The sequence below is a fragment of the Oryctolagus cuniculus genome, chromosome 11, assembly GCF_964237555.1.
Source record: "Oryctolagus cuniculus chromosome 11, mOryCun1.1, whole genome shotgun sequence".
Classification (NCBI taxonomy): Eukaryota; Metazoa; Chordata; class Mammalia; order Lagomorpha; family Leporidae; genus Oryctolagus; species Oryctolagus cuniculus.
The window spans coordinates 80,550,531-80,572,893 of NC_091442.1; the positions used below are offsets into that span (position 1 = coordinate 80,550,531).

The 22,363-nt window shown below is 37.7% G+C and overlaps 1 protein-coding gene across 6 annotated transcripts in view; it reads left to right on the forward strand.

Annotated features, from left to right (window-relative positions):
• The first annotated feature begins 875 nt into the window (after positions 1–875).
• Positions 876–22,363, forward strand: part of NAV3 (neuron navigator 3) — a 430,062-nt gene continuing 408,574 nt past the window's right edge. For all 6 annotated transcript variants that reach the window (XM_051846465.2, XM_008256837.4, XM_051846466.2 and 3 more), the window contains exon 1: positions 876–4,940. In XM_051846465.2, the coding sequence (XP_051702425.2) occupies positions 4,698–4,940 (243 nt within the window). In that variant the 5' untranslated portion in view covers positions 876–4,697. The remainder of the gene's footprint in view (positions 4,941–22,363) is intronic.

The window sequence follows — 22,363 nt, forward strand, 5'->3', positions numbered from 1 at the left end:
GATCTCATAGCAGGGTAGCAATAAACAAATTACTTGAGCCATCACTGGCTATTTCCTAAGGTCCTCATTAGCAGGAAGCTGGAGTCCAGGCATTGAACTGAGGCTCTCTGATGTGGGACACAAGAATCTCAACCAGTGTATAACCTGCTAGACCAAATGTTCCCTCCTTATTTTTATTTTAAAATTGTGATATTAAAATTTAGCCGTTGAGATGGTGATTGGCCTAGTGATTAAGATGCTGATTTTGGGGCCAGCGCTGTGGCATAGCTGGTGAAGCCGCCGCCTGTGGTACCCAGCATCCGGTATGGGTGCCAATTCAAGATCTGGCTGCTCCACTTCCGATCCAGCTCTGTGTTACAGCCTGGGAAAGCAGTAGAAGATGATCCAAGTCCTTGGGCCCCTGCACCCACGTGGGAGACCCAGAAGAAACTCCTGGCTCCTGGCTTCGGATCGGCGCTGCTCCGGCCGTTGCAGCCAATTGAGGAGTGAACCAATGGATGGAAGATCCTCTCTCTCTCTCTGCCTCTCCTTCTCTCTGTGTAACTCTGACTTTCAAATAAATAAATAAATCTTTTTTTTTAAAAAGATGCTGATTTTGACACCCATGTGCTTGCTTGGAGTACCTGGGACCTGGGTTTGAATCTGAGCTTTGGTTCCTAATTGCACTTCCTGCTGATGCTCACTGGAATTCAGCAGTGATGTGATTGGGATCCTTAGTATCCACATAAGAGACCTGGATGTAGTTCCTCGCTCCTGGCCCCAGCCCCAGCGTTAGACATTATGAGCACTTGGGGAGTAAACCAACAGATGAGAGTTTTCTCTCTGTGTTTATCTGTGTGTGCCTGTCTCTTGCTATCTCCAAATAGCAACTTTTTTTTTTTTTTTTTTTTTTTTTTTTTTTTTTTAGCCCGGTTGCAGAGTTCTAAAACTCCAGCTTGTCTTTAGAAGGTGTTTCAGGAATCATCGCCTCTTTTCCTGTAGATTTGATGGGGGCAAAGGGGAATTATAAGTAACTTATCTCATTTTAGCTTTCAGAATTTTCCTTCCTAGGTCAGTACTGTTAACCCAGTGACCCTGCTTGTATTATACCTCTACTCTCCTCTGTAATTCTCGACTATAATATTTTCTGTCATATTAATAGATAACATTTACTGTGCACTTATTATTTGCAGATGCTTCAAATAACTTGGAACAATTTATTTTCTAAATTCCCACAGGACCCTTGTGAAGGAAGTATACTTTTTCCCCCATTTTATAGATTGTGAGATGTGAGGCATAGCAGCTTGCAAATTCACATAGCTTATAAGTAAGGAAACAGGGATTTGATTATAGGGCAGTACAACTTTAAGCCCATGCAATAAACTATCAAACTTCAAATTGCAAATTCTAAATTGTAGTGTATGGAGAATGAGCTTAATAAATGTTTTATTAACCCTTTCTTTTTCCCCTGTAATTCTTGGTGTTTTGTGATGAATCCAGTCATTGATAGTTTTACAAAGCGCTCCAGGTGGTGGTTTGGTGAATTCCATTTGAGAAAACTCGTTTTAAATTTCACAGGATAATATTAAGGCACATCAAAAAGTTCTTGGAAAATGCATATAAAAATGATGCATGATTTTCAAAGTTGAAGTAAACATCTTTAATTGCATTTTCCATGATCTTTTTGAAGCTCCCTCATATAACCCAGCAACTGTGACTTTGAGATAATTTCTGGAATTCTCAGTGCCCATGTCTCTTGGTCCTCAAAATGCAGAGGTTCTTTTAGGATAAAATGGTTTGACAGCTCCTGGCACATAGTAAATCTTCTTTAATAGCCAGTTTTGTTGTTCTTGCTGGTGGATGTTACTGCATAGAACTAGTTGACAGTAGCTACTTTTTCCACCCTACATTTCATTCATGATGAAATTGTCTGATATGCAAAGGACATTTGGAAGTGAAAAGATATCTTACTGCATGCAAACGTTATTTTTCAATTTGACTATTTCAGAAATCACAGTGTGTTCTGTTGCAACATATGCTCCTAAAATGCCAATTAGCTCATTTGCAATTGGTAAATAGGTCAATTCTGCTGGCAAAATGGAGAAGTTGTGTAGCTTTTTATGTGATTTATGCCCGGCAGTGGAAAGCAGAATAGCCACATTAGAAGTATAACCATGGATGGGAAAAGAAAACCCCAGTTTGAATACTGTATAGTCGTCGGGAGCCTCTTTGAGTCAGTTCTAAAGAAATTAGAACAGCAACAGGTGCCTGTGTATAGTGCTGTCTAGTCAAAGGGACACTCTTCTGGCCTTAGCTAACTCTTCAGTATTTGCAGATTGTACTGACTCTGTGCTCATTTCAATGGCAAGCCCTTTGGCTTGGAATTTGCCTTCCATGTGATTTTTTTTCCCACAAATTTTAATTAAAGTGTTGTAGTACTTGTACTCAATAGCATTTTAAAAAATGTAATTCTAGATTAAAGTACATTCTTGGGTGGTCCAAATTATCTTCTTAGATACTAGTGATATTTTTACCAGTGTTCTGCTCTATAAATTGTGTATATTTTGAATGGTCTTCCTAGAATCTATTTTTCCCCCAAGTACTATTATTTTAGGTATGTCATTTTGTTTGCAGTGTGAGGTTTACGGGATGCATGTGTCTTGTCATAACCTAAATACCATTTTAGGAACATGAACCTCTGCAGATCTGAAATAACTTATGGGTTCTGGAAATTTTAGTGTGTTGAATGGTTTGTAAATTACATAGTAACTTCCTTCCTTAGAGAGAGAGTTTCATTTCTTTATCACAACTAGTACTGCATTTGTTTCTTATTATTCCATTGTGAAAAGCCCACTTGGGTTACTTGGTTACTTTTCTTAAGTCTGCGAGATTCCCAACTCCCACTAGAATTTCTTCTATTCTACATCAGCAAGAACATATACATTTTACGTTATTTATTGGGTCTTTTATCAGAAAATTACTTTTCCTCACCTAAAAAATACATAAATTTATAGAGCTAGGTATAGTAGGCCAAAGCATTACCATGTCTTTACTGACTTTTTTATAGTAATGGTTTTGATTCTGATAATTGGCACTCTTTATTGAGTATATATTAAATATCCACTAACTTTTCTAGTTTGTTTCAAATTATTGAATTGAATTATTATTAATTCTGATGGTAACATTTTTATATCTGGTGAATATTATATAGGCTTCTAAATGAAAAGTAGCAAGTATTTCTAAGATTAACAGACATCTTCAATAGAAACATCAGAGAGATAAAATCTAATTCCTTTTATTGGATAGGAAACTACTGTTAAAATCTCAATGACAAACTCCAATGATTTTTACCAAATGATGGGAGAATCTCTCTCTGTACCCATCATCTACAGATACTTTCAGGATCATAATTTATGTGCATTAAATGTTTTCTTAACAAATTATCCCTTGCTTTTGTTAAAGCTCCTGCCTTGCTTGTACTAGAAGTAAAACATGATCTTATAACAAAATAATTTTTCAAATAGAATCAGTTTCATTTATTATCATTGAGTATGCATTTGAACGTGTTTTAGAAACTTAGAATGTTAAGCTGGACCTCACCTTGAGTCACCAGGTTATGTTATATTGTTTTTAAACTTAAAATCGTAGTCTACTTCATAACTTTGGTCAAACTACTCAATGCGTGTGAGACACAGTTGTCACAGCCCTGTACAGTGCAGGAAATAAACATGCTTGTACTTGGAATCATTGCAACAATTAATTGTGATTATGTGCTCTGTAACTGCTATATGGTATATTACAAGAAAAGATTAGTTGTGAATATTTTATCTTCATTAATTTAATATAGGAATTACTGTATATTTATTGTCATGCTCCCTGTGTTTGCTATTTTCCATAAACTAGGCAGGCATGGAGTGGCGAATGATTTAACCACTTTAGTTAGTTGCAATATTGCATGAATTTAACCTGGTTTCCTGGGTTGAAACAGAATGAACACCGTGGCTCGCGGCTGTCAGTAGTGAAAAATAGCTGGAAATCAGACAAACAGCTTCATTGCCGAGATTGTTTCCGGGCTAAAAGTTCTTCCAACAGCTGTTTGTTTTGGCCATTAACATGTCCATTTTTTTTAAGCTGGGGGAAATACAATTTGCTTTAAAAAGAAAATGCAGGCTGGTTATTTCTGAAATCAGGAAGAACTCCTGTCCCTCCACTGTGGTGGTGTTTTGGCTTCTTCTACAGTTGGACTAAAGGGCTTTTCCTTTTGTTTTTCTCCTCTTTTTTCACTCTCAAAGCTCAGGCTCAAATTGTAGTGAGAAGAAAACACAAAACTAGGAGCTCTTTAATCCCAGAGAAGAGACTTTGTAGCATGTACCTTCAAGAAAAGTTTACTCCCCCAAAGGAGTATTTAGTATTACATAGACACTGACTCACTGAACAGAGAGAGAACAGGGGGTGGGAGGTGTGAGAGCAGAGAGAGAGAGAGAGAGAGAGAGAGAGAGAATAAAAACATCAGAGTTCCAGCCAGCAAGAAAGATTCTTAACAACAATGAAGGAAAGTTTTGCTTTTTCCTGAAAGTGATATTATTAGATTTTTTTTTAATCAGGATGACTGCTAGTTTTGTTTAAAGTATTTGTTCTGGAAATACTAAAGTTGGAGTCTTCCAGACTGAGGTACGAAGCATTTTCTTTGGCAGCAAGAAGATACTTTTATAGAAGCCATGCCTGTACTTGGGGTTGCCTCAAAACCGAGACAGCCAGCTGTTGGGTCAAAGCCTGTTCATACTGCTCTTCCGATACCAAATCTTGGCACTGCTGGGGTACGGCACTATTCCTCAAGACCTTTGGAACTTGCTGAAACAGAGAGCTCAATGCTTTCTTGTCAGCTCACATTTAAATCAACCTGTGAATTTGGAGAGAAGAAACTCTTCTCAGCAAAAGCCAAGGAAAAAGAAGACAGCAAGGTTAGTAGCTGAAGGTTACCTGTCGACTTGTACATCTGAGTGCAGATTTCCTTTTAGGTGAACTTGAAGGCACATTGTACAACAATGACTAGGAGAGGAAATCACTGTGAGAACTAAGTAGTGAGATACTGAAAAAACTGAATATTTAGCTGATAGAAAGCCTGCCTGTATTTTTAGTTTATATTTGCAACCAAAGTTGTGAACAGAATTCTCTGAATATGTGTATATTGTAATCAGTTAGTATTGCATGTTAAGTGCCTGGTTAGTTGTAGCTACTGCTGTATCACTAATAACCATAACCATTCACAAATGTGAGAAAAAGAGAGAACCTTTATTCATTCATATTACAAGGTAAAGGGAGATTTATTTCTAATAATATCTATGGATACTGGCACTTTTCTGTAAATGGCATTTGCATTTTAAACAGTTTCTGTTTGAATATTTATATCCTAGACTGCTTAATTCATTACATTATGAAGGAAGATGAAATATTATTTTTCTTGATACTACACATTTGTCTGGATTTTCACTTGTAAATTGAAACCCTGCTGTTTTACTTATTACTGACATCTTTAGTTATTTAATTTATGACAGTTTGTGAGCAGTAGTTCGCAGCTCTTGCTTTTGGAGCCATGCCACACTTGTTTTCTCCAGATGCTGGGTTCTAGAGATGCTCTATAGCCGATGGACTGCCTGGGCATTTAGCTGTACCTTGATATGCATCATTTTTTTTTTTAACACAGCAGTAACTGATGTCAAGCTTTACAAAGTCACCATTTTCACCTCTGGCTTCTTATGAAATGTTTAAATTTTACTTTCTGACCCAACTATAATATAAGGAATGAAAGGAAAAAAATATATGTGGTATAGAACTCGACTTTCCACATGAAAAGCAGAGCTACTCCTTTGATCTGAAATGTTCATTCCATCTGTATTTACCTGGTCATGTCTTATGGCTCCAGTCCCAATGCAACTTTCTTCCTAAAGTCTTTGTTGCCTCTCCCTCTTTCTCCTTTTCTTTCTTGGGAGACAAACTCACAGCCCCTTTGTCTATCATTGTTTAATTATGTGGACGATTTCTTCCAATCCCTACTAAATTGAAACTATATAAAGGAAAGGGCCCACACCTTATTCGTTGCTCCAGCTCTTGCCTATCCCAAAGCTTCATACCCAAGAATTAAATAGTAATTGAATGAGTTAAAATAGGCATGGGTGAATCAATGGATGATTATAATTATTCTAAGGATGACTAAGATTGTCAATCCTTGGAGCATTTCATCATAAAACAGTAAGATTGGAATGGATGGTTTTTTACAATTCTACCTCTAACAAAATACTGTCAGAAAAATATCACTTAACAGAAATAAATTTATTATAGACTTATAGCTCTCAGACTAGTGTGAGCAGTTCAGAGTGAAAATAGGAAGGTGTAAATTATCAATAAGACCTAAAAAATTCAACTTTCTGCAAATAATTAAAAGTGAGTGGCAGAGAATTCTATCGATGTCCTATGTATCTACCATGCCTTGTCTGTGGTCAATGAAAAGAATAGGTAGATCTGTTTTCTCTGCTGACTGTGGCTATCCTTTTGGCAAGTTTAACCCAACTTTCACTTTGCTAAATGGCCTTGGCCTAAGACTTGACCACTTTGAGTACTGTTTTCAATAGAATTTTGGTTGATCTTTTGGTTAGCGAACATATTAATCAAACATCTGATACTCCAATAAGACTGTGGCAAGCAAAGTTGTATTTATAGGAATGTTTTGACCATGCCACTTATCAGATTAAAAACTTTTTCAAACAAATGTAATGAATGCCTGGTCAGCATTTCAGACCATTTCTAAATGTTGACAGAAGTGTAGTCTGTGTTTTGTTTTTAGCTTTTGAACAAACAAAATTGAAGAAAACAGAAATGATCAAGGTATTTATATTAGAGAAGTGAAATTTGCCTGTAAATAGTGGAAAACTAAATGTAACATTGGCATACATAAGATAGGAGTTTCTTTCTTTTCAACATTAAAAAGTTTTGGAGTTAAGCAGATTGCACCCAGTAGGGTGACTTTGTGAAGCTGTTAGTGAACTAAGTTCTCTCTGTGTTGCACATCAACATTCACTTGTATCTTCTACCTCACGGTCTTCAGTGGGTAACTGGGCTCCACAAAATTAAAAGGTCACACCTTATCATATCATTAAGGATTCCTCCACCTTCCATTAGCCTATTTGTAATTCTAAGACCTTACCTAGCTGCAATGGAGAAGGGAAAATGTAGTGCTTATTCTAGGCAGGCATGTATGCGCTAAATAATTATGGGCTCTATTTTTAAGGAAAAAGAGATCATGGATAGGACCTACAATAGATGTCTATCATTAAGAAACATTTATGGGGCTGACACCGTGGCTCAATAGGCTAATCCTCCGCCTTGAGGCGCTGGCACACCAGGTTCTAGTCCCAGTCGGGGTGCCGGATTCTGTCCCGGTTGCCCCTCTTCCATGCCAGCTCTCTACTGTGGCCCAGGAGTGCAGTGGAGGATGGCCCAAGTGCTTGGGCCCTGCACCCCGTGGGAGACCAGGAGGAGCACCTGGCTCCTGCCTTTGGATCAGAGTGGTGCACTGGCCGCAGTACGCCAGCCGCGGTGGCCATTGGAGGGTGAACCAACGTCAAAGGAAGACCTTTCTCTCTGTCTCTCTCTCTCTCTCTCACTGTCCACTCTGCCTGTCCAAAAAAAAAAAAAAAGGAAAGAAACATTTATGGGGAGTACTCTACTCTCCATTACACCAAACCATCTTTTTTTTTTTTTTTTTTTTTTTTTTTTGGATAGGCAGAGTGGACAGTGAGAGAGAGAGACAGAGAGAAAGGTCTTCCTTTGCCATTGGTTCACCCTCCAATGGCTGCGTGGCCGGTGCGCTGCGGCCGGCGCACAGCGCTGATCCAAAGGCAGGAGCCAGGTGCTCCTCCTGGTCTCCCATGGGGTGCAGGGCCCAAGCACTTGGGCCATCCTCCACTGCACTCCCGGGCCACAGCAGAGAGCTGGCCTGGAAGAGGGGCAACCGGGACAGAATCCGGCGCCCCGACCGGGACTAGAACCCAGTGTGCTGGTGCCGCAAGGCGGAGGATTAGCCTAGTGAGCCACAACGCCGGCCACCAAACCATCTTAAAATCTGGTCTGAGAGAAAGAACAAATACGACAAGGTCAGCATTGTGTGTTAAATCCAGCATTCTCTTGTCTTATTCTTGTTTTTAATTAGTGAAAATGCCATTACTCCAGGCATCTAATCTTGAGTCTGTAGGCTATTATCTGATGACATACATCACTGTCTTATATCCCATAATCTTCCAGGAATTGGAGATTTCACATTAGTATTATATCTTGGGTTTATCCCCTCCATACACCCCCAGCCATTGGCCCTCCTGCAGTTTTTTTTTTTTTTTTTATCAGTTATTTCAATAGTTCCAGATTGGCATCCTTTCCTCTTGTTGCCTCTCAACTGTCAACCATAGAATGCATTCACCATCCTGCTTAGTTTTAAAACCTTTAGTTACTTCACATATTTTGCAGTTTCATCATGCAAGTATTCCAGTCTCCAAAGTGCTACCTTCCCTTAATGTCTCATAGCTCCATCCAATTACTGTATCCCTCTATGCTTTCCTGCTGGATGCCCCCCAGATTCTTCAGAGTGCTCAGTCCCACTATCTTCTAATGACCAAAACTAGTTCTAGACTCCGCGTCACATACAGTTTGAAAATTCACCACGGTATTTCAAGGTTTTATGTTTCCCTTAGCTGTATATTGTTGTGATTTCTTGCTTATCTTAAATTTTCTCTTCTTTCTCCTCATATGGATTCATTTTTCCAGTCCTCCTGGGCTTTTACTCACTTGAGGTACAAAGTTATTTTGCCTTGGAACCATTATTTAAAAATCTGGAGATTACAGTTAAAAAAAAAAGAGAGAGCTCTGTTTTGTCATAGCCCAGCAAACAACATTGTTAAGCATAGATTAGATCCCTGTTCATGAAAGTTCTTTGGCCATACTTACCACTGAGAACGCTCGTTGCCCTTGTCTTCTTAATTGCTAGCTTCCTCTCACTTGGTCCACTACCTCTCTTTGCCCCTACTCTGATTCTCTGTTTATTTTTGGTCTTGGGTACACTCACCTCTCTTCTCTTGGATTACCTCAAGATTGTTTTTTTTTTATGTTCTAGAATGCCCCCCCTTTTTTGAGTACTTATGCTGTATATTATAGGAAATGTCTCATTTAATTATCATAACATTTCAAAGAAGGCATGTTATCAACATTTACTGAGAAGTAAACTGAAGCTTTGAGAGAGTAGTGGATGCTTCATAAGACCACAGAGGTAAAAATCCAGATTTGACCTTCTGAAGCCATTTTCCTCTGTCAATTACTAGTCCCTCTTCATAATATTACTGCAGTAAACTCTTCCAAATCTCACCCACTCTTTAACATTCATTTCAAAAGTCAAAGGCAAGTGTAAAACAGGTTAAAAGGGATGGAAATTTACATCCAGTTGGGGACATCTGAAGACAGCTTAGCTTTTGAAAGAGTGGTGTTAATGCCATGGCAGTATGGGTTATTGTTTTCCTACTTAACTGTACTAGATGTAGGGGCAATCAGAATAGATATTATATTTTGTTTATTTAGGGCTATACTGATGTTTTGAAAACAAGACACTTGAAAGCATGAATGAGATTGAACATAGAAGAATACCCACAAACAGCAATATATACAACCAAATATATTGTATGCATAGGATTCTTAATGAGGAGGACAGTTTTTTTAACCTTTTATATTTATTTTCATTTTATTTGAAAGATCAAGAGTCAAAGAGCAAGCAACTGAGACAGACAGAGATCCTGCATCTGATGGTTTATCTCCAAATGCCTGCAATAGCTGGAGCTGAGTCAGACCCAAGCTAGGAACTGGGAACTCAATCCTGGGTCTCCTATGGGGTTACAGGGACCCAGCTACAAGAGCTGTCACCACTGCTTCCCTGGGTGTTCTTTAGTAGGAAGCCAGAATCAGAAGCAGAGCCAGGACTTGAACCCAGGTGGTCTGATGCGGGATGCAGGCCTCCTAATGAGTGTATTGACTGCTGGGCCTAAAGTCTGCCCCAAAGGCCATTCTTTTGTAGGATTTAGAGCTGAGAGAGGTCTTTTTTTGGGTGGAGCACTCAGAGAAATCTTTGAGTTGTTGGAATTTAATGGGCAAATCTGGATTAGGTAAAGAGAGAAAAGCATTTTTCTAGGGAAGGGATTACATATGTTCTTAGAGTTGTATCTACAAATCACATGGAATCTGTTAAAAGCTAATTAAGAATTAAACGTGTTATAGTGAGTTAAACTGCCAACTGTAATGTCAACATCCCATATGGGCACTGGTTGCTCATATGCTATGGCCTAGCCCTGGCCATTGTGGCCATTTGGAGAGTGAACTGACAAATGGAAGAACTCTCTTTCTCTATCAGTCCCTCTCCCTCTCTCTAACTCTGACTTTCAAATAAGTAAATAAATCTTAACTGTACTTTGGAAATTTATATTTACTAAATAAAAAATAAATTAAAAAAATTTAAATAACATTTAAAAAAATATTCCCAGTTATAAGTCATTATATTTTAAGCAGAATATTAATGGAAATTCAGCAGGTTTGGATCAGGATGTCAATGGAGGTAGACTTCATTAGACAATGGGTAAAGGTTCTTATGTCAAAATAGGACAAAAATGAAAAATCACACCAGCAATATTTAGGAGAAATCACTGGAAAGTTTGATATGAAGTAAAGTTCATAGAGGCTTACTATGCACCAGGTCCTGGGCCAGGAACTTCATGAAATGTTATATTAATTCCTGATAGTAATTCCTTAGGATATACACATTATTATTCTCATTAACAAATGAAGAAACGGAGGCTGGGAGGGTCTATATTACTTGTCAGTATCTCAATGCCATGGTGTAGTAGAATGGGGATTCAGACTGAGGCTGTATGGTTATAAAAACGTTAGCCTTAAACAGTAAACTGAACTACTGCAATCAAAGCTTCTGCTAAGGTCAGGGAGAAGGAGGGCGAGGTTTGATTAAATTGGATTCTACACAGAATGGTAGAGTGTAAGTATTAAATTAGACTTGCATTTGAATGGTAAATAAATCACTGGTTGCATGCAAGTGCCTAGAATTATCAGGAGAAAACCATTAAGGTGACACATAGTCTCGACTCAATTGTATGAATAACAGAAATAAATAAAAGGAGCACCATGGTAGAAATATTGCAGCAGATGTCAGTAGAGTAGATGGCAGGCTCTGGCCTCCAGCTGTTTCCTATTGGAGACGTTGTCTGATTGCTGAGGACTGTCAACGCTCCTGTTGGCTTGCTCACGTGGTAGCATTTCCAGAGCTGGCCAGGCCTACAGCTGCATAGGTCAGCTCTCAGGTCCCTGGACGATTCTGTCTTCCTTGCCTGTTTCTGCTGTGCTTGCACATTTAGTTATGTAGATTTAAAGAAACATGATTATTTCTTTTTCAGCTCTTGCTCCAGGTTTTACAGTCAAACTGTTAAGGTCATTTTAATTGTTTCACCTTTGTGGTAATAATGGTATAAGAATGTTGTAATTATGCTTGAATTTTAGCATTTTCTGTATTGGCACAAGTCTCATCTTTTCAGACTCATTACTTTTCTGTGGCCTTGAAATCACAATTGGTGGAAATATGGAAATCTAATACTATTGTTTATTATTTTAGTTGTGATTTGCAGAGTCTTAAAAGATGTATATCCTGTGCTTTAAAAATTAGATAGAATGCTATATCAATTATATGTGGCTAAATATTATTCAAAATATGATGTAACTTTCTTGGTCTTTTGCCAATGTAAATATTTGTGTATTTGATGCCAGTTTTACAAACACAGTCTTCTTAATTTCTTTGTTTCCAATATCATAGCTATCTAACTTTTTTTAAGAAAAAGAAGTCATTGAATATGTTGTTAATAGAAACATAAAGGTAGTAAGTATGATACTTTAAGCAAAATGTTTGCTGTATTGTTTGAAGTTATGCTATCATATAATAATAATTAGCCACAGCTAATTGTCAATTTTAAATACTGGTTGCCATAAGTAAAATAACTTTGTTAGAAGCTCAAAGATTTGTATTAAACTTCAGCTAAGTCTTAAAATGATAAATCATTTAAGCTCTCTGAACTTCATTTTCTGTATAGAATTAAATAAAATGAGGATAAGTGTTTCTGATAACTAAAGGCAATATTTATTATCTCCTCTCTTTTCTCCTTTCTGATTTTGTCCTTTGAGTTATCTCGTTTATCTTATATTTTAAATATATTTTCAGTACCCTTCTTTCAAATAGATTCTTTGGAATCTTGACCACGTTGTCATTAAGATCTGATAATTCTGTGCTTGAAGTAGGGGAGTGGGGCTGTTCTGAGCTTTGTAGGATATTTAGCAGCATCCTTGGCTCCACCCACTAAATAGTAGTGGCAATCTCTAGTTATGACAACTGAAAGTGCTCCAGATGCCTTGAAATCACTTAGTGGGTGGGTGAAGGAACAGGTAAAATCAAACCCAGCTAAAAACACTTATTTAGAATCAACGTTAGCTTCCAATTATACTTAGGACTCCACTATTTCTTTTTTTTTTTTTTAAAGAAAGTTGCTTTTCTAAAGAAAAGATTTTTCTGTCTATTTATTTATTTGAAAGGCAAAGTGTTGGAGATAGAGAGAGGCAGAGAAAGATCTTCCATCATCTGCCTCACTCCCCAGATGGCAGCAACAGGATAGGTCTGGGCTAGGCCAGGACCAGGAACCAGGAACTCCATCCGAGTCTCCCAAATGGGTGATGGTTCACAAGTACCCACTGGACCATCAGTTCATTAGCAGGAAGCTGGTTCAGAAGTGGAGCAGCGGGGACTTGAACTGGCCCTCTGATATGGGAGTGCCTGCACACCACAATGCTAGCCCCTGGACTGGACTGTTTTGGATAATAGTAATAATAATTTTTTGTCCCACTTTGAACAATCACTCCGTATTTTCTTATATGCAGATAAATTTCTTGAAAGAATAGGTTATGTGGATAACTACTATCCAAAGCTTTACTTTTGTTTTATATTCTTGACCTTAGACTTCTACTTTGTTTTAAAGACTACTAGTGGCTTCTGAAAAGAAATCTCTTTTTGGTTAATAATGTACTTTTTGTCTTTTGTCTGCTTGCAGCATTTGGCATCTGCAGACCACAATATTCTTCCTGAAATGCTCTAATTATTACTAGCAAGGTGAAGTTGCCAAGTCAATTAACATGTCAGTCTCATTATTTTGTCTATAAAATGAGGACAATAATCTAAGCTTGTATACATGCTCAACATTTATTACCTATTAGTATTATAATAGTATAAAGTACCTGACAAATTAACATGGAAATTAATAATTACAAATAGGAGGTGATGATTAATTCTCCATCTATGAAGAAAGTCACATTTCAACCTTATGCTTAAGAATGAATTTGACTTACCAAATATAATGTGGAAAAAACAGAGCATTTTAAAGAGAACTTGCATTTTCCAAAATGTGAAATACTTTGCTAAGTTTATAAAATGATAGAATATTCACCAATCCTGGGATATAGAATACACACATGTGGGTGGGGTTGATTAGAGGTAGTGGGGCAATGGACATTAAATGTCATAATGAGGCATAAGGATGCCACGTTTCATAGTGATATGATGAACAAGAGTATGGGAAAACCCAGCAAAGGGGAAAGAGCTCTAAAATGTAGAGAAGGAAAGTATAAGAGATCAAAATTTTGAATGAAGAGCCAAGCTCAAGAGCAATTGAAGAAGGATAAATCTAGTGAAAGTAATTACAGATGTCTGGATTGATAATTGACATTCCAAAAACTTCTAAGACTTGAGGATAAATACATTTTCTTCACATAAAAATGTGCAGTTGAGTTGGAATGATAATTGTGAACTCAACAACCATTAGCAGTTAAAACTACTGATAACTGCTAAGCTTTGAGTACTTTCTGCTTGCAGGGTGCTATACTCAATTTATATCCCAATAATTAAACTTATGTAGAAACTGACTCAGTGAGATGTTATGATGGAGTCGGAATGCCTACCTACATCTAGGTCTGTTTGACTTCCATATCTTTATTCTCTGTCTCCATCCCTATCTTTCTCTAACAATGCATAAAGAGCAGTTAAAAGCAATACTTCCTTTACTTTCTTTGTGTAGGTCTACTACAAGAAAAAAGAAAATTGTGATTTTTTGCCAGGAGTGCTAAATTTGTTTTTTTCTAAATTTTTAATTTATATAAATGGAGCAAATTTCATGTATCTCATACATACAGTTTTAAGAACATAATGACACTTTGCACCCTAACCTCCCTCCCTAACTCTCACCTTTCCTTCTACTTCCTTTCTTAATTTTCTTTCAATTTTTATAATACTATATTTTCCTTTTTTTCTTTGAGAACAAATTTTATCATTTATCAAAGAAGCACCCAAGGAAACAAGCAATGGAATTGGGCACTTAGGCTTACTTAAAACTTATGAGATATAAAAATATCCTCCACTTAATATTAACACTAAAACAAAGTAAATCTTTGAGAACAAGTTTTTGTATTAACTCTCATAATCAACACTTTGGGGACAGAGGTCCTGCTTGGGAAGTTAGTGCCCAGTGACTCCTGCTGTTAATTTAACAACTAACACTCTTATGTATGACATCAGTGATCACCCAAGCTCTTGAAATGAGCTGCCTTGGCTATGGAAGCCTTTTGAATCCACAAACTCCTTCTGTATTTAGACAAGGCCATAAGCAAAGTGGAAATTCTCTCCTTCCTCCAGAGAAAAGTACATCCTTCTTTGATTACTTCTTTCCACTAGGGTCTCACCCACAGAGGTCCTTCATGTAGGACACTTTTTGCCACAGTGTCTTGGCTTTTCATGCCTGAAATGCTCTCAACCAAACCAGAATGCCTTAAGGGCTGATTCTGAGGTCAGAGTGCTACTTAAAGCAACTGTCATTCTGAGTCTGCTGTGTGGACTGCTTCCCATGTTGGAGCATTCACACCTTTTTGATTCTGTCTATTATTATTACCAACCACTTAATCCTATTTATATGATCACTTTACCACTTAAGCCTATATATATGATCTCTCTGAGGCTTAATATTGTCCGTATGATCACTTTAACACTTAAAATGCTATTTTTAGCACCCCACTTAAGAGGATTTGGCATCCCATAGCGAGTTTTTAAACTGTACCTTTAGAAGTAAGTCCATGGGAGTGTATGCAGAACTATACTGCTTTATAGTTATAAACTTCATATGTTTCATAATTACAACTTTAGGAATGTGGTGATTATTCCCACCATTCCTGCCTTCCCACCCACACTCCCACCCCTCTTCCACTTCTCTCTCTTGCTCCTACCTTTATTTTTTTTTTTTTACTAAGGTCTATTTCAATTAACTTTATATGCATATGATTGATTCTATGTTAAGTAAAGAGTTCAACAAATAGTATGAAAGAGAAAAAAAAAAAGCACTGTTCCTCAACAGTCAAGACTAGGGATGTTTGAAGACATTGCTTCTCAAAATGTCAATTTCACTTCTACAGATTGCCTTAGGTGCTCTATTAGTTATCACAGGTCAGGGAGAACATATGGTATTTGTCCCTTTGGAATGGCTTATGTCACTCAGTATGATGTTTTCCAAATTCATCCATTTTGTTGCAAGTGAGCATATTTCATTTTTTATTTTTTTGTTTTGTTTTTTACCACTGTGTATTATTCTATGGTGTACAGATCCCATAATTTCTTTATCCAGTTTTCAGTTGATGGACGTTTGGGTTGATTCCATGTCTTAGCTATTGTAAATTAAGCTGCAATAAACATGGGGGTGCAGATAACTCTTTTATGTGCTGACTTTGTTTCCTTGGGTAAATTTCCAGGAGTGGGATAGCTGGATCATATGGTAGGTCTATATTCAGATTTCTGAGGACTCTCCAAACTGTCTTCCAAAGTGGCTTTACCAGTTTACATTCTTACCAACAGTAGATTAGGGTACCCTTTTCTCCACATTCTTGCCAGGATTTGTTTGTTGATTTCTTCATGGAAGCCATTCTAACAGGGGTGAGATGAAATCTCATTGTGGTTTTATTTGCATTTCCCTGACAGCTAGTGACGCCGAGCATTTTTTCATGTGTTTCTTGGCCATTTGGATTTCCTCTTTTGATAAATGTCTGTTTAAGTCCTTTAACCATTTCTTAGTTGTGTTTTTTGTTGTTGTTGTTGAGTTTCTTGATATCTTTATATATCCTGGTTATTAATCCTTTACCAGTTGCATAGTTTGCAAATAATTTCTCCCATTCTGTCAGTTGCCTCTTCACTTTGCCAAGTATTTTGCATCATAGAAGCTTCTCAGTTGGATGTAATCTCATTTGTCAATTTTGACTTTGATTTCCTGTGCCTCTGGGGAGTTTCCCAAGAACTCTTTGCCTGTGCCAATTTTGTGCAGTGTTTTCCCCAATGTACTCTAATAATTTGATTACATCAGGCCATAGATTTAGGTCTTTTTTTTTCTTTTCAACTTTTATTTAATAAAATATAAATTTCCAAAGTACAACTTTTGAATTATAGCAGCTTTTCCCCCCATAACCTCCTTCCCACCCACAACCATCCCATCTCCCACTCCCTCTCCTATCCCATTCTTCATCATGATTCTTTTTCAATTATCTTTATATACAGAAGATCAACTTAGTATATACTAAGTAAAGATTTCAACAGACTGCACCCACAAAGACACACAAACTATAGAGCACTGTTTGGGTAGTAGTTTCACCATTAATTCGCATAGTACAACATACTAAAAGCAGAGGTCCTACATGCGGGGCAGGTACACAGTGACTCCTGTTGTTGATTTAACAATTGACACTCTTATTTATGACGTCAGTAATCACCCAAGGCTCTTGTTATGAGCTGCCAAGGCCATGGAAGCCTCCTGAGTTCACCAACTCTGATCTTATTTAGACAAGGCCATATTCAAAGTGGAAGTTCTTTCTCCCCTTCAGAGAAAGATACTGCCTTCTTTGATGGCCTGTTCCTTCCGCTGAGATCTCACTTACAGAGATCTTTCATTTAGGTCATTTTTTTTTTCTTACCACGGTGTCTTGGCTTTCCATGCCTGTGAAACTCTCATGGGCTTTTTAGCCAGATCTTTATGCCTTAAGGGCTGATTCTGAGGCTAGAGTGCTGTTGAGGGCTTTTGCTGTTCTATGAATCTGCTGTGTATCCTGCTTCCCATGTAGGATCATTTTCTCTCCTTTTTAATTCTATCAGTTATTTGCAGACACTGGTCTTATTTATGTAATCCCTTTGACATTTAATCTCATCTTATAGATTTAGGTCTTTAATCCATTTTGAGTGGATTTTTTATAAGGTGTAAGATAGGGGTCTTGCTTCATATTTCTGCATGTGGAAATCCAGTTTTCCCAGCACCATTTGTTGAAGTGACTGTCCTTGTCCTAGGAATTGCTCTTTTGTCAGAGATAAATTTGATGTAGATGCTTGGGTTGATTTCTGGCATTTCTATTCCATTCCATTTGTCTCTCCATCTGTTTTTGTACCAGTACCAGGTCATTTTGATCATAACTGTCCTGTAGTAAGTCTTAAAATCTGGTAATGTGATGCCTCCATCTTTGTTTTTGTTATATAAGATTGCTTTAGCTATTTGAGGTCTCCTTTGTTTCCATATGAATTTCAACATCATTTTTTCTATATCTGAAAAGAATGTTCTTAGCATTTTAATTGATATCACATTGAATCTGTGGATTGCTTTTAGTAGGACATTTTGATGATAGTGATTCTTCCAATCCATGAACATGGAAGATTTTCTCCATTTTTTGTATCTTATATTTCTTTCTTTGATATTTTGCATTTCTCATTGTAGAGATCTTTGACATCCTTGGTTAAATTTATTCCAAGGTATTTGATTTTTTTTTTAACTAATATGAATGTGATTGAGCTTAGAAGTTCTTTCTCAGCCATAGCATTGTCTATGTATACAAAGGGTGTTGATTTTTGTGTGTTGATTTTATATCCTACTTCTTTACCAAACTCTGCTATGAGTTCCAAGTCTCTTAGCAGGGCCTTTTGAATCCTGTATGTATAGTATCATGTTATCTGCAAATAGGGATAATTTGACTTCCTCCTTCCCAATTTGTATCCCTTTGGTTTCTCTTTCTTGCCTATTGGCTCTGGGTAAAACTTCGAGGACTATATTGCATAGCAATGGTGAGAGTGGGCATCCTTGTCTGGTTCTGGATTTCAGTGGGAACTCTTCCTACTCCCCAACTCCTACTATTGCTTCATGGGTTTTTTTCTTTAAAAAGTGTTTTCTTTGGCTTACTGGGCACTGGTGATAATATAAAAATTCACTCTCTGTGGGAGAGTTCATTAATTGGTCACATGGAAGAACTTCTCTGGTGCAAATCATGGAATGATTTGTTTAAAAAGCACAATGCTGACTGTAGAAAAAGTCACCAGATGAGAGAGCTCTGGCAAAAACTAGCCATTTCTCACTGGAACAATGAGAGGCAGTATATGAAAACAAAACAAGAACAATAAAAACAATGGAATATCTATTTCTTTTTGCCATATTTTGATCTTGCAGAGACTCTTCTCTAAAACTCTCAAAATGTTGGGTGGGTAGATTCACAGTTTTTCATAAAGAAATGTGATAGAGCAAATACTATATGATTAAAATGGCATTGTTCTAATTAAGATAGTGACAACTTTTTCACATAAACCCTGGGTGGTTTAATACAGTAGAAACTTATTCTGTACCCGTATAAGGCCCCATGTAGTCCAAGATAGGTTAACTGTAGCCTACAGGCCAAATCTAGCCTAGTACTCATTTTTTAATAGTAAAACTTTTTTTTGGAACACAGACATGGTGTTATGTATAGTATGTGTTAACTTGTGTTTTGTGTGTGTGTGTGTTGTTCTTTTTGCTAAAATGGCAGCAATGCTTAGTAAGGATAGACATTTCATGGCCTACAAACATTAACATATCTGTAATCTGGCCTTTTATAATAAATGTCTGATGACTGATGCATATTAAAAAGCCAGGAAAGCAGGTTCCTTCCAGTTTGTGGTTTCATCATTCCACCAATAGCCAGCCATTAATGAGAGAGAAAAAATGGAAGATTGTGTTTGAGGCTTGGAATATCCACATAATCTTCACTTAATTCCATTGGCCAGAACTCAGTCATATGACAATACAATATTGCAAGAGAGGCTACAAAATGTAGTCCAACTGTATGTCCAAGAATTAAGGGAAACAGTTAGTGAACTCTTACCTAGAATTTGTTGAGACAGTAATCGGTTAATTAATCAGATGCTCAAGAGTAGGCAAACTATTACTATGTGAGTAATATTCTAAAGTACTCAGGAGTATCTTCCACATTTTCAATAAATGGCCCTAATCTATATGGATGTGTCTTTAAAAGCCAAACATTGAGCAAAATGAAGGCTTCCTTAGACTCAAATTGATAAATACACAGAAAGAAAAGATTTAAAGTCAACTCAGTTTTTAAAATGTAGACCAGGATCATAAATATCATGTAACAAGTTCAGTGTGACCTAGTGCCTACACTCGCCATTTCCAACCATGTGATTCTACTAAGTACATTTGTTGTCTCCAGTTCCAACCCGCTAGTCTAAACTCATTTCATGAAAGTCTCTGTCTCTTGCTTGCTTGCTCTCTTTCTGTCCTACCTTGTTTCTTCTTCCTTCTATGCTGTTTACAGCATTCTTCCCTAGCTGAACCTGGAAACTCTTCATCAGAGCCAGGAACCACCAACACCAAGGCAGTGTAAGATCTGAGTTCTAGAAATGAAGTTTGAAGAATCAGGGTAGATGTCACAGTGGGAAGGAAGGTTGAATGTCTTCTAGATGTTGCCAAATGGTGACTTCTTAGTTGTGCCAGGAAGTGTTTGCTCTCCTGATCTGAAGATAACTGGCAGCACATTGCAAATTTGTTCTAAGGGGGACTGAATGTGGGAATGTGTAATGGGTCATTGAAAGACACTACTAATATTGAAAAAGTTTATATTATAATCTTCCCAGGCCATGGTAAATACATATAAGCAACAGCATATAGAATAACCTCTTTCCAAATACAAGATGAATTTCTAAGTGATCACTTAGAAACTTAGCTTAGATCACTTAGACTTAGCAGGTCTTCATGTTTAATTTGTGTGTGAGACTTCTCTATGTACATTTCTACTTTTTTTGGTGGTGTTCACTGTCGCTCCCCCTCTTCGTGGAGGAACGACACAGGACCCTGCGCTGTTCTTTCTGTCTGCTCGGCCCTCCCTGGGTTTGCTGCTGGTTCTTCCCGGGTTGGCTACTATCCCTTCCACCTCCGTGGAAGGGCAGTTCCCCCTGGCCACATTCCCCACTTCCGCAGGGGAGCGGCACACCGCCGGCCGGCTCTCTGGGGGCTGCACAGGTGTTCCCCTTAGATGTTCCCCTTAGATGTTCCCCGTGCATGCCGTCTCTCTCCTCCTTTATAGTCCTCCTCCGCCAATCCTAACTCGGCTGCCCACACGCCGAGTACGCTGCTCTCCTCCAATCAGGAGCAAGTCCTACAGTTTATTAGTTGAACTGGAGGCAGCTGTGCGGAAGCTGTTTACTTCTCTCCCAGCGCCATATTGTGGGAGAGCAGATGCATAGAATAAGTCTTAATTCCAGTAACTCAGTCCAGTCCGGATTGCTCCCCACAGTTCACTATTTAGTTTTAGTTTGGATAAAGCTGAGTTGCTCAATTTTTAGACTATAAAAATAAACAGATTATGAATTTTCATTTATTGTCCCTGATTGCTCACATTTCTAATTCAATCCTGTACCTTTTTTAGGGGCAATTTATTGAATTTCTACAGTGTGATACTTTTTCCAAAACCTTTTATGTTACTGTTATTTTGATTCATGTATTTTTTGGATCCCATTTCACATTTCTTTTCTTTTCAAACCATCTGCTTTTTATGGCAATTTCTTCCTTTCTTTGGTTGTTTTTTTGATATCCACCTTCTGTATTGCCATCTTCCATTGAATACAAAGTATATCATAATCTCCAACAATATGTTCTCTCAGCTATTTTCCTCTTATTTAAGATGTACCTATTATATTCTTCGAAAGGCTGCTATTTTAGTACATTTAAATCCTTATGGTTAACACTTTTGGGTTACATCATGAATCCTAGATGATTTGTTTGTTCATCATTCATTCAGTCAATTAATCCATCATTAAGTTTTTATTGCATAATTTTCATTTCAAGGCATTGTAGATATCCATATATATGTACATATATTATAAACATACACACATATATATGTTTATAACATTATGTAAATGTGCTGATGTCATTATAAACATATGGAAAAGATACTTGCAATAACTTGGACAATTTTAAGGAATCTCTATTCATTTTTTGAAATATGACATTCCTATTCCATAGAATTATGAGAAATTATTATAATTCAGATTTTCAACAGTCATGACATTTGTTATAGATTTGGACTGTGTTTGTTCTACTTAGAACAGGTTTCTGCTATTTGTGACAATCAAAATATATCCAGATAGTGCCTCATGTCCCGTTGAGGGGAAGAATTGGCTCCAGTTTAAAACTACTGATAAAGACCCTCTGTTACTTGAAAAAAAGGATTCAGTATAATTTAGAAAACATTTACAAAATACATGCTTTAAAAACCATATGCAAATAAAATGGGATTACCAGCATAAATTTATAGGAAAAACTGGTATATAAAGTTTGTGCTATGAAATTTTGTACTGGGAGTCAATTATGTATTTTGCTGGAGATCAGCTACGTATTCTGCTCTGAGGTTTTGAGTTATGGAAATATGATGGCTAAGTGGGTGATGGTATTTTTTTTTTTTTTGACAGGCAGAGTGGACAGTGAGAGAGAGAGACAGAGAGAAAGGTCTTCCTTTGCCGTTGGTTCACCCTCCAATGGCCGCTGCGGCCAGCGTGCTGCAGCCGGCGCACCGTGGTGATCCAATGGCAGGAGCCAGGCACTTATCCTGGTTTCCCATGGGGTGCAGGGCCCAAGCACTTGGGCCATCCTCCACTGCACTCCCTGGCCACAGCAGAGAGCTGGCCTGGAAGAGGGGCAACCGGGACAGAATCCGGCGCCCTGACCGGGACTAGAACCTGGGGTGCCGGCGCCGCAAGGTGGAGGATTAGCCTAGTGAGCCACGGCACCGGCCCTGGTGATGGTGTTTTAATTAGTGCCTTCTTGGTCCAGTTCTGTTGTTATAATACAATACCACAGATTGGGTAAATTTATAAACAAGAGAAATTTATCTCTCACAGTTTGGGAGACTGGGACAT